This window comes from Heterocephalus glaber, unplaced genomic scaffold (genome assembly GCF_053883595.1).
Source record: "Heterocephalus glaber isolate CG9 unplaced genomic scaffold, H.glaber_assembly_v1.0 deba00001479, whole genome shotgun sequence".
In the NCBI taxonomy this organism is placed as follows: Eukaryota; Metazoa; Chordata; class Mammalia; order Rodentia; family Bathyergidae; genus Heterocephalus; species Heterocephalus glaber.
In genome coordinates this window covers 14,184,045-14,197,518 of record NW_028258316.1, presented here as the reverse complement: position 1 = coordinate 14,197,518, position 13,474 = coordinate 14,184,045, and the positions used below count along the sequence as shown (strand labels likewise).

The 13,474-nt window shown below is 37.7% G+C and overlaps 1 protein-coding gene across 1 annotated transcript in view; it reads right to left on the bottom strand.

The window, feature by feature from the left end:
• Positions 1-2,120: 2,120 nt before the first annotated feature.
• The window catches only part of LOC101710435 (complement C5), a 96,142-nt gene continuing 84,788 nt past the window's right edge, over positions 2,121-13,474 (bottom strand). The window contains exons 34-41 of the mRNA XM_087183287.1: positions 11,911-12,013; positions 11,479-11,553; positions 11,257-11,362; positions 10,103-10,186; positions 9,096-9,185; positions 6,679-6,762; positions 3,184-3,322; positions 2,121-2,657 (exon numbers count right to left, since the gene is read on the bottom strand). Coding sequence (XP_087039413.1) covers positions 2,519-2,657; positions 3,184-3,322; positions 6,679-6,762; positions 9,096-9,185; positions 10,103-10,186; positions 11,257-11,362; positions 11,479-11,553; positions 11,911-12,013 — 820 coding nt within the window. The 3' untranslated portion in view covers positions 2,121-2,518. The remainder of the gene's footprint in view (positions 2,658-3,183; positions 3,323-6,678; positions 6,763-9,095; positions 9,186-10,102; positions 10,187-11,256; positions 11,363-11,478; positions 11,554-11,910; positions 12,014-13,474) is intronic.

Genomic DNA, 13,474 nt, shown 5'->3' with positions numbered 1-13,474 from the left:
TTATTTTAAAAGAAAGTTTTGTATCATGGCTTTGATATGCTTGTTCAATTTTCCTAATATATATTAAAATAAACATCTAGCTATTAAATGTATAGCTACTAAACATAAAGCTATCAAATGTATAGCCATTAGATTACACATGTAGCTATTACATGAACATATAGCTATAAAACAGTCATATGTACTACCTAAGATAATGTTGATTACTCTCAGTGGTAACCTGCCTATGCTTTCTCCTCCACCAGAAAGGCCTTCCTAACTCTCCGTCTCCCCAAACTCCATCATCTTTCTCCAGAAGCCTTGGCAGCTTTTCCAGCTGCCTTCTCTGAGCTCCCCTCACATCTGCAGAACGAAATGCATAACCCAATGTTTGGATACTTACAAACATTTGGTTCTGTTTTATGTTTCACACCACAAGATTATAAAATATATTCTTAGAGTTATGATGACAGAGGTACAAGAGTATTCAACTCTATTGTTTTATAGGCTATCAGAGATATTAAAGGGCTTGTCCTAAACAATTGCCAATAGTGGGGCAAAGCTAAATCTAGAACTTGAGTCTTCTGATTCATTACTCTGAGTGGGGGAATCCACAAACACTTACTGGGTCCCTATAACGTGCTTGGCATTGTGCCAGGCACAGGAGCTAAGGGCGAATTGAATGGACTCAGATCTCATCCACAGAGAGCTTACAGTCTAGTCAGGAAGCCACACACTACACAAATGATTCTATACAATGAAGTAAATCATTGCAAGGGCACAAATGAGTTGGAATGGGACACTGAATAGGAGCCAGCCTAGTGTGGAGGGTCACAAAGCCTGACTAAGGAAGTAGGCACAGGAGTCAGCTGAGGAGGACCTGGGAGAGGTTTTAAATGGGTCCAGACCTGCTTTGGTATTGACAACTCAACTGGGTTAATTAGACCACTGTGACCTGTCCTATTTGTCACTATGCTCAGGGGGTAGGCAGCCAAGTAGCTCAGAGACTGTCCCACCTCAGAAGTAGCTCGAGTAGTTTTCCTCATCTGCATTGAGCAAGGTGCCAGGAGACGTTGCCAAACCTCTCTGGAGGAGACTCCTCACCTCTCACTGACAGAGTTTGGGCATCTTGCACATGTTGGTTATTTTGCCAAGGGAGTGCCTTCAATGTGAGCTTTGACATTAACAAAACATACAAAAACAAAAACAAAACAATAATAATAACAAAGGTAGTCCTTAGTTCCTGGAAACAGGAAATGGTAGTGTTACCACATTTACAAGGCACAATGCAAAGCTTCAGCTAGTTTCAATTAATTGGTAAAATGTGAATTCTTCCAAAGAGAGTGGATTTCCATCCATGAGCTGTATCCGAGTTTACCTGTATGCTTCCTTCTGGGTGTTCAGTGGGGGTGGTTAACCTATGTCTAAGCAACTCCAATGACATCCTGTCTTTGTCTTAGAAAATTAAACCTAACAAGCAACATGATATACAGTGAGGTAGCAAAGGGATGTGTTTAGATAGGGAGAGAGCCTGGGAATTCGACCTCTGGGTCTGCCTTTTACTGGAACTGGAGAATTGCTCCACACTTCTGAGCCATAATTTCTGCATCTGAAAAATGGGGGTAATAACAATTTCTACACTTTGTAAGATTCCTGAGACATTAAATGAGGATATGTATAAGAAGTCTTTTGTAAGATATAAAGGGCTACAAAATGCCACTTAAAAATCAACCTCCTGGTTTAAATTCTCTTTTATAAACTCTATCTGAGGCTCAAGGAGAGATGAAGTTGGAACAAAGGTTTCTTGACTTCTACTCAGTTTCTTTTTGCCAGGTCGCTGCACTGGGGCCTGCCTTCTGGTAGAGCAATTATTGGCAAGAGTGAGTGCCCAGGGAAATGAATACGTGCTGGGAGGGAGAGGAAGGGAGGAGAGTAGAGGGATCTCCAGCCATGGGTATGAGGGGGCAGAGGAAGGGGAGGGGACAAAGACAAACTCTCCTACCTTCTCAGTGTGCCAGGGCTCTGAGGTTAGGCCTTCTCGGGTCAGAGTTCTTTATTGCTGCCTTCTCCTCCTCTCTCAATTTGCCTGTCTTTGTGTGCCTGAAGCTGACCTAGCACAAAATAACATGCTTTTTAGAGCATTTTGAAAGCAGAATCAAGCTTTAATGATCAGTTTTTGGTTCCGTGGTATTTTCTTTGGAGCAAGGGCCATGTTTTTGTAAGATACTCCATTTCAATGGGGCTATTCTTTTGGTCCCAGAAAACATTCACAAGTGATAGATTTTAGGAGGTGTTCCAGTTTATCGCTTTTAGTGTCCAGTAAACTTGGAGAATCTGTCTTCATGCCCCACTCGAAGGCCATGTTATTTCAGAAAGTTACAGCTCTTAAAATTGTCCCTTAATAAAAGCAACTGCCATTAATTTTAAGGAACGTGAGCTTTCCAAATAAGTCCAGCTGTGAATGTTAAAAAAAAGAAGAAAAAAGAGGAACTTCAACAAGAGGAGTTAGTAAGTGAAAACTACACCCTGCAGAACTTTTTCAGGCATTTTCACAGCCATTTAAAAAGATGTCTTCAGTAAACTCATCTAAATTAGCTAAAAATGCTTGACACGACGGACAAGTTGTGTCTGTAGGCCAATATTCAATCCAAGTTGAGGAATCCAAAGGGTAGATGTACCTACCAAGAAAAAATGGAAACACAAGCTTTGTGATGATGGCTACACAGAGAGGGAAGCTGGGTCTGAAGTCCTTGATAAGAGCCCAGCTGGGGGCAGCTGTCAGCCACACTCTTCTGGATTAGCATGGGGAAGGGTCCCAAATCCTTAAAGGATTGTGGAGATGCCTGGAGCTCCCATGACTCAAGGCAGGAATGACATCTACATCAATGTCTGGTTTTTTAAATTTTTTTTTTTATTTGCAAACAGAACAGCCTGAGAACATAGTGAGCGAGTGGAGTGGTGATTCAGGGAGGTTGAGCTAGTGCTCATATTGACCCTCAGCTGCAGTCATTAGATGGCTTCTCCCTCAGTAAGTCCTCAGCTGTCAGGAGGATTTTCAGCAGTTCTTTGCTGTAAACTTGTATTATTTCATTTATGTTCATAATGGTTTGTTGGTTAACAGCAGGGTATATAAGAGCTATATAGGAATGAATTACACTCAGCTTTGGAGGGAAGATCAGAGACTGCAGAATATTGATGACTTACTTGAAGCTGAAATTGTGTTTTATCTGGAGGGCTGCTTTACCCATAATTAAATACTGTCTTCCTTTCACCAGTGCAGCATTAGCACAGGTTATCTTTTTAATGAAGGTAATTTCGGAGCCTTTCTCAGCAACAGCTTCGCCTGAGAGACATAAAAGGAAGATGATCAAATGCACATTTTAAAGTCACAATTAGGAACTCAGTCAAGATATCCAGTTCCTCATGGCAGCTGGCTAGTGGCAGTATCCACACTGTTAAGACTTCAGGCTCTGAAGCCAGCCTGTCTGGGTTCAACTCTACCTGTACCACTTCCTGAGGTATCACCTGTGTGGCTCTGGGCAAATGATTTATGCTCTCTGTATAAGGGCTCAGTCCTCTCAGCTGAAAATGGGCAAAACCTACCTTGTAGAACTGCTGTGAGACAAAATGGGCTAATATATGACAATGCTTAGAATATAGGAAGAACCATATGTTTTTGTTATTACTCTTGTAGATGAACAGTATTAATCTCTAGATGTTATATAGCAAGATAGAAAAGTGTTCAGTAGCTGGAAACAGTCAACTTTGTAGATAAGTACAAGACATGAAAGACTTGGAAATTTTTAAGGAAAATAAATTTTGGCTTCCCAAAGGACTCAGAAGCAGCCAAGAAGCTGATTCCTGTTCCTGGAATGTGTTCCTCCCCATGTCAGCCTGTTGAACTTTGCCCATCTTTAAACCCACCTTTAACCCTCACAGTACTCAATAAACCTTCCCTGTTTACTCTTTGTCATGAAAGTAAAGGGCGCTGAGTCCAGGTCCTCACACATGCTAGGTGAGTGCTCTACCACTGAGCAACATCTGAATTCCTACCACAGTGTTTTGCCCACATCTGTTTCCTCAGGTAGACTAGAAACTTCTTGAGGCAGGAACTGTGTCAGGGCTCATATCCAACAATGAAAGTAAGACAGCCATTCTAATTGTTAAATCCTGAAAACATTTTGAACCTGTCAGTAAATAGTATGGAATAGTACCTGTACACATGGTAAACTTTCATTAGTAACATGAATTGTAGCATATATGCATTAGTTCCTGCTGATTTCCTTAGGCTGTTTCTACAGCAACATCCCAATCACAGGTCCAGTAGTGTCTGCCATTTCAGTCCCTGTCACAGTAAGCAGTGTGGGTACATGGAGCCTTATTTTCCACTTTTTGTGCTACTGGGGATTGACCCCAAGGGCTTTGCATTGAGCTACATCCCAAGCCCATTAAAAAAAAATTTTTTTTTAGATTTTGAGACAGGGTCTCATGAAATTGCTAAATTGCCCAGGCTGGGTTTGAATTTGTGATCCTCCTGCCTCAGCTTCCCAGAGTGTTGGGATTACAGGTTTGTGCAGCCTTATTATTTTTTTTTTCAATTTTTCATTTTTACTAGGAGATGTTTGCAATGCATAAGAATATATTCCTTCTGGGGAGTTGGTACATGTATATAACATATCTTAATTCTTCTCTCATCACCCAGTCATCTCTCCCTTCCCCTCCCTCCACCTCTTGGTCCCTTCTCTTTTGCAAAAGGCCAGTCTTATTATTTTTAAAAAGTTTTCTTGTTAGTAGAAAATTTCAACCATATTTAGAAAAAGACACAAAAAGATTAACTCATCGTCAACAATCATAAATCCCGTTTTCATCTATATCCTCACCTGCGGTAAGTACCCAATGCTTTAGGAGAAACACCAGTTTATCATGGTCCAGAAACTACATAGTTTAACCTTGATCTAAATAATTTATTGTCAGTGTGCAGCAATTCTTGTGTCAGTAGTATGTAGTTTTTTGATATTTATATAAGTTCAAATGTAATAAGTATTGAAAATGAACATCCAGAATTAGGGAGATTAAAATATGCAAAGGTTGCTTAACAGTTCCTTTTAAGTGTCATTAAAAGCTAATCTGAATCCATAGCATCTTGGGAATCATCTGACATTGCACAAAATTCAGAATAGTCTGGAATGTCTTTTGATACTATGAAGAAATAAAAGAGATGGTAAGAAACAGGGAGGTGGAGTTTTTTAGAGATGGGAAAAAGGGAACTGGGGAAGGGAAGAGAGGAAGATATGGGAAGGAAGGAGATAAAAATGATCAAAATTATACAAATAACTTATATACATGTATATATAAATTCGCCAACACAGATGTAATCATTATGTATCACAAATTATACTAATAAAGAATTATTATAGGGCTGGGGATTTAGCTCAGTGGTTTCGCTGCCTGCTGCACAAGCGCTAGGACCCGAATTCGATCCCCAGTACCAAAAAAGAATTATTATAATTATTTAATATTATAAAGAATATTAAAGAATTGATACAAAGTAAAACAAGTAACTTGTATTTCTGGAATGAAAAGCACTTTATTACCTCAGTTAAAAATAAGGAATGGCTGGGCCGGGGATTGAGCTCATTGGTGCCACCACCTGCCTCGAAAGTGCAAGGTCCTGAGTTCAATCCCCAGTACCAAAAAAAAAAGAATGGGTTCTTATTCCTGTCATGTGGATGTTGAGAGCAAATGGTGCTGAAGAGTTGAATGGCAGAGAGATTATAGTGCTAAATACTTACCTACTTCATCAGAATGACAATCAGAAATTCAAATAAAGGAGATTTGTGGCTATCAATGAACAAATAAAATAACATCGCAGATCAATTTCATACAGTGAAATGTTTGAAATAATAAAAGTAGGAAATTTTTTTGTCAGTGTTGATAAAGCAAATAAAAATTTGTAAAGTATCATTAGAATTTTTAGCCTTCTCTAGAATATAGCTAAAAGTAATCAAATATTTTCAGGTTTGAGACACTTGATAGAATTTCAAGAGAAAAAATTGATATATTCTGCAATTTAGATATATGGTCTACTTATTGCAGAATTTATAGCTACTGAAATGAGCACACAGCTTTTTGGAAGATATAAATAAGGCAATAGTTAAATTTTAAGAAAAGTGTTTTAAGTAACTTAAAATGAAAGTTGACTTTGAAGATGGCTTATAGTTCTTTGTTGATCCCAAGCTACTAGAAGAAATAATTGAAAAACATATCAAACTGTTTTGCTGAGGTCTGAGATAAAAGGAGTCAGTGAGAGGTATTTATATGGACTTAAAAAAAATTTAATTAGTATATGTTTGTAGTACATAATGTTTACACTCCTTGTATGGAGTTGGTGTATGTATATAATGCATCTGAATTCCTTTTTTCATCTTCTTTCTATTCCCTTCCATCTCCCTCCCCCTATCCCTTGATCCCCTTCCCATTTGAGAAAGATTTAGCTCTACTTCCTATTATCTATCTTTTATTTTGTTCTGCATTTATAATCTGGGTTTCTCAAGATATGTCTCCTCAAGTATAATATAAACTTTAGGAAAGGAGAAACATGACTGTTTTATTCAAGTTATGACCTCTGTCCCTTATATAATGCTGGGCACATAGTACTAAATATTTGTTGAATGAAAGAAAGAATGAATTAATTCTTACCTGCTTTATAGATATCCAGGAGACTTGCGGTGTACTTGACAAAAACATTTTCTTCTGTGATGGATGTGATGCTAACTTTATAAGCTGGTAACAAAACAAAACAGGACGAAAGCTAGACAATTAAGGCTGAATACCACTGATGCCGGGTCCAATAAAAGCCAAAATTTGTCAAACAGATGAGAACTGAAGCCTGGCAAACTATTTTGGTCACCCTGAAGTTGATCTTATTTCTATCAAGGATCCTCCCCAGATCCCTTCAATCAAGCTGCTACAATCTTTAGCCCTGGGTGAAGAACAGGCTGATTAGGATAACAGCCATACTAAATAACAGAAGCACATGAAATAAACAAACAAGATCAACTTGTGTTAGAGGCACAATTCAGATGCAAATCCTTTAGGGACTGGTGGAGCCAGGCCCATGAGTACCCTCTGAATAGCTGCTCCCTTCCCTACATGGCCACAGAGGGAACCCTTATCTATCGATCCACATGAGCCACTTTGTTTCCTTACTTTGCTTCCTTGTACAGTTCCACCGGCTGTGATGTTTGGTTTTTTTTAATAGGATTCTGTTTTCTCACTTATTCTTGCTTAGATTAGCAAATATCTGATGTGAACCTTCCTCAATTCTGATTTCAAATGTTCAGGCATCGATGTTTCACACATGGTGTATTTGACCTCAGTTCTGGGATAACTAGTTTGAAGAGAACCATCCCTTCTGTTTGTCCTCATAAAAAAAACTTCTTTATTTTTCTCTTGTTAGGCTTGAAATGAAAGCCCTAAAATGTTTGTCCATTTTTGAGATCCTACCAGTCCATGAGCCTATCCCAGATGTAGATAAATGACTGACAAAGAGGTGAATTCACCATGGCAGATCACATGGTATGTAAATTAGTGGCTTAAAATATATGAAAAATGTTCCAAATTTTAGATTTGCAAGTTTCTGGTAGACATGGGCAAGGTACCTACTATGGGCGAGTGTTGAGAGGTAACTATTCTATTTTGTTTCCATTATGTTATTCCAGCAACAGCTTATAGTTTCTGGAAAAAGCCAGGTAAATAGTCTCTGGAAAGTGATACAATAAATTAATGTTAGATTTATTCTCTATGATGAGATAGATTTCTGATATTTCAGAGTTAAAATAGTTCTAAGATGGAGGGAAGAAATAATTCAGTGAAATTTTGTTTACTTGCGAAAACAATACCGTACTCTCTTCAGGTCTTGATATGTTTTTTAAACTGCAGTGGTTCTTGGCTAAGATAGGCAGCTTTTAAAGCTTTTTAAAAAAATCAAGATGAATTACACTAAATTTAATCTGATGGTTGTATTTCCACTAAAGGACTCCAGTAGACTGTGACGGAAATAGTACTGAAGACCAGGATGCATGCTAGTTCTGCTGCTTACTTCTTGCATGACCTTCAGCCAATTAAGCTCTCAAAACCTCAATTTCTTCACTGGTAAAATAATAATAAAGCTCTGTTGCCTCTCAGGGTTCTTATGGACCCCAATGAAAAACCACATATGAAATTAGTTTGTAAAGACAAAGTACCAAACCAGCTATCCTTATTTTTATTTACATATATACCCTTTTAGTCCTCAAAACTAAAGGATTTGAGATAATACACAGTATGATCGCCCCACCTTGTGTGTGTGTATGCGTGTATCTCTCCTTTTCTCTCACTCTCTTTCTCAAAATAAAACAGCCAGAAATAAACAGGAAACTACGGATAGAAAAGAAAGAGCTAATTCTATCAGGAATTCGAGAACAGGCTATAAATGTACTTGTGCACTGATTTAGCTCTGAGCTCTGGACAGCCTGGAGTCTGAGCTCTGGATAATTCCTTTTGGAATGGAGAGAGTCTCAAACACAGATTAAAACTAAGTACACATTAAAAATTATTTAATAGATTTACTTTTATCTTGAAGAGATTTTTAAAGAACCAAGTCACCAAAATCTCACTTATTTCTGCCTTTGCTCTATCAGCTGGAAGAATACAAAACTGAAATCTTACACCTGTCTCTAGCTTCTACAAAGTTCCTTTTGAATATGTTTTTAGTGCCTGCAGTTCAAACACATTAAAGTGTCTTGGCTGGGTATGCATCTCAATTCCATTTTTTCTTTTTTTTTTTTGGTACCGGGGATCGAACTTGGGACCTTGCACTTGTGAGGCAGGTGGCAGAACCACTGAGCTAAATCCCCGGCCCATAGTTCCATTATTTTTAATGAAGATTACATTTCCTTACTGATGAATAACTAACTTTTCACCTTCATGCTGAAAATTGATGACATTTTCCTTCAAGGGAAAAAATGGAATGCTGTATTTATATAATCACTATGTAAAGTTTATGATCTTTCTAATTGATCATGTATTCATAAAATTTCACATTTAAAAGAGTGCTATTAAACTTCTGAATTTACCATATGCAATTTCTGGTTTACATGCTGTTTCTTTCCTAGTATCTGCAGAGATTGTCAGATCCAATTCTTTCTCCATTTGCCCACAGTCAGCTGGATTATATGAAAAGAGAGAATAATTAGATTAATATAAAGAAGGAGGCAGTATCTTTGGGAGTAAACATGGTTTCTTATGAGCCCTGAAACAATCCAGGATAATCTTATAAATGCCAGAATCCTAAGATCTATTTTCTTCTCTTCCATAAAGCAAAACATTATTTGAAGCAAAAGCAAAACTAAACAAACAAAAATGAAATTGTGATCATAAGATTTATTCTTAGAATGGGCATTCACTAACATTTAACTCTTTAGAAATGTACATATTTCTCTTAACGAAAGGGGGAAATACTCCATTTTGAGTATACTCAAAATCCTTTGAAGGTCCTGAAATGATAACATGACTGATTAATAGCTATGAGATGGTGTAAAAAATACCTATGCAATGTGTAGCTATTAAGGATTTTGAAAATAAAACCAAAACCAACTCAGACCCTCATGGCACCAGTTGATTATTGGTGAATTCTGGATCTTTTCCTTGGTCAAAAAGACCATCTTTGATTTATAAAAGACTGAATGAAACTAGACAATAAAAGAAAACTCCATTAACCGGGTGGTATAAAGGGAGAAAAAGAGGAACTATTGGCTTAGTTCTGAGTCTCTTCTCTTGGGTTGTAGTCTTATGTTACAAAGATTGGGTGGATGTAGAAATTCCACACCATGTAACCCCGAGGGTAGAGGGTTGCCAACAACCATCTGGATGGTGTTTCTCTGCACCTGTATAGTTTTCTAGCAGGTTGTGTAGGAGCCATGGAAAAGTGGCTTTACAATGGTCATTCATCTTCAATCAGCTGAAATTTATTTCTACTTCTGAGAAATGATAGTTTACCAAACAGCTTCTCCCAGATTAACCTCAGATTAGGACTGGCTGCATTACATAAGCATGCAACCTATGCATGTCAGATGGAGTTTACCTTCTACACACTTGCATGTTGCTCCTTCACAGACTTTCTGAAGTTTGGTGTCAGAAGTGCTATAAAACATGGTACATTGTTTATCTGTGGCAAGAAGAGTGTGGTTACAAGAAGTGGCTTGATTGATGCACAACACATGTACTGATTAGTGTGTCTCTTACAAGGAACTTCGAGATTGCCTATTCCAAACACTTCTTATGGCTAAGGTCAAGAGTGGTTAAGTTATGAATTGGCTGTTCTGGGAAGGACCCCTTTACTGTCAAATAGATCTTCCCTTATTAGCTAAGTTCTGTGCTTGAAATTTTACTGTTCAATATTCATTTCTTAGGAAATGAAGGTTATTTGATGTTCCCTCGAATGAGATGAAAATAGCTACATGAAGATTGACTGAAAGAACTGTCATTATTTAGGCTTGGTGTCAGAGTTTGGTCCACTTTAAGAATTTTCTAACAAATAGAATTACCCAAAGTTGAATCATCTGTTTTATAAATCCATCTCTAATCACTTAACATTTCTTGGAAGTGGCTGAGTAGTCAAATTTGGGATAATTCATTCAGCAAGTATTTATTGTGTACACACAACACATTGAGTATATATTATGAACTTGACACTATGTTGGATACGCTAGGACTCTAGGGACACAAGGATGAAAATATTTTGACTGGGTTGGTAAGTAAGAAAGATATGTAATGCCATATAATATCAAGTAATTTCAATACAATGTGACGATCATTGTAATATGGCTTACTGCAAGTTGCAATGAGAATACAGACAGGTAGAAGTTGTTCTAGGAGGACTAATGAAACAGAAGATTAAGAGTAAATGGGCTTCTCTTAAAGGAGTGATACAGTGAATATTGACAATGAACACCATGAATTAGTTTGAGGCAAAGAATTTTAAAGGTGAGGGCAATGTACTCCAGTTATTTTTTAAAAATGAAGAAATTGAGGACAGCGATGTGAAATGATTTTCTCACTGTCATGAAGTAGTTTGAATACAATAGTTAAGAAAGCTTGTATGCAATGGTTTGAATGCTCAGGTTGAGAGGTTTATGAAGTAGGTATTAAGAGAAGCCTTGTACAATTTATAGGCCTTTAGTGAATTTCTAAAGGTTATGTAATCTTCTGAAGAAATTTTACAATAGACTTGATTACCTGGTCTGTGATATTCATATACTGTGAAAGTAGCAGGATTCAGAAATCCAACTTGAAAAAGTTCAAATATCCGGAATCGGACACAAAGGAAATCAGTGGAGGGAATCTGTTTGACAAATTCAGGGATTTAAGAAAATTACAAGGAAGAAGATATTTGCAATAGTTTAGGCTTAAATTTTGAACAGTGATAGTAAGGGGAAAATAGCAAGAGGTGAAGCTTACCGAATTCAGTTGCAAAATAACATGTCCCTCTTTGACTTGGTAATCAGTTAATAGTTGATCCACCCCCTCCACAAGCTAAGGAAGGAAACAGAAAAAAAGAAGTTTGAACTTAATTTCATTGTCCTAATGCTTAATTGCATTCATCTGTTGGTGGGCCGTTAAACCACAGGCATGTGATCCACTATTTAGAGAAGTTGAAGAGCAGTTCTTAAAAAGTTTGAACACGTTTGTACAAGCACTCACATTTTTTGGACCATGATATACTCCTGATTCCCTATTATAAACCAAAACTTAGGTAGATTGTTGTTTTGGAAAGAATATTTAGCTAACTGTATAAAAGGGACACATGAAAATGAAAGCCTATATGTTGTCTATAAAAGAATGCAGAAAAGATATCCCAAGCATTTACAACATGTAAAAGAAAACACTTGCAGCTCGTAAGTCTTCTTGGTTTGCACTGATTCCAGTAGGCAGAGAGATATCCATCACCGCATGGGAGGACCCAGATGATGATTCCTCCCTGCTGGGCTTGTAGCTAAAACAAATAAGAGATTTGGAAATAGAACAAATATATGCACAACATTCTTTAAGAAAGGGCCTTATTCATTATCAGGCTTTACTTTTTGAAATTGGGTCTCCATTTATTTGGTCCTCTATAACACAGGGGTCAGAGTCTTTGAATTTTAGAGTTGCAAGAGATCTTTAAGTCATCTATTTTAACTCTTTACTCAGCTAACCAATAATTTCAATGGACCACCATTCTGGAGCACAGAAGTCATGCACTCCAAGTGAACTAGCTGTGGAAACTGAGGAAGAAAGAAAGGTATTCGTTCAAGGTTACACAGCTAGTGCAAGCAGAGCTTCATACAAATCCAGGTTTCTTGGTTATCACTGTACTTCTTTTTCTAATGGACAACGTTCAAAGTTAAAATGAGGTATGAACGATTGATCTCCCTATTTGGACAGGTTGGGGGCAGAGAGAGCATGCTCTGCACAAGCTGACCTTCAGGCTTGAGAGGCAGCTGTAAATTGGAGGCTGGAACTTGAAGAACAGTCAGGATGAAAAGAAGAAACTGAGAAGATGGCTTCATAAAGGGGGAAATGAATTAACCCCCTCCAGTGTAATAAATATTAGTGAAATGGGAGATACATGAGGTAGTGAGGTGTCAGGGCGTATGTTTTTCTCAATTATACCTTAGAGGGCCTATATAAAACAGTCCCTGTTAGAAGCTTTAGATATAATATTTACCACATAGTTAACGGTATTGGAAAATCTCCGACTTATAAAAATGTAATCCCATCCTCTGCCAAATGCACCATTTAGGACAGAATGTAAAACATCTCTGAACTGCACTGTGACATCAAGCATCTCCTTAATTGGATGGGTAGAAGCAAAGAACTCTTGCTCACAGATGCAAATACTCCATCAACAGGATGGAAAAGGGCCTCCAGGGTGGAGTGTCTATGAAAAGGTTGCTGGAGCCTTGATGACTGGTTGCCGTGGAGACCATTTCAACCAAGGAACAGAAATCCTCCTTTCAAGAAGCCCTTTGCCTGCTGCCAAAACCAGCAATCTTCCCCAAAGGCATTTTGTTGCAAGAGAAATTAAATCCTTTTTTTTTCTTTTCTTTTTTTATGATTACAACAGAGAGGTTGTAAAAAGCTAAATATAAGAAAGAGAACCTCTGAACACTGAAACTGTGTGCTGGCATTTTTTAATCAGGAGAGAGAATATTTGAAGGCAAAGAATTTCTTACATGAATAAGGACTACACAGTTACGTTTGGAATTTACCCAAACTAACTTCAGTGTCACAGAGCCAAATGCATATTCCACCCGCCTTTCTTGAACATGCTGTCTCCAATTTGTAAAAACCAAAGGACAGAATATTCAGTATCACATTTTTACTTGCTTTCCTTTGTGACGATGTGGAATTAGGCCCCCTGTCAATGAAGTTAAAAGAATGAATTTTTGGTAAGGGCCTTTTTATATATAGT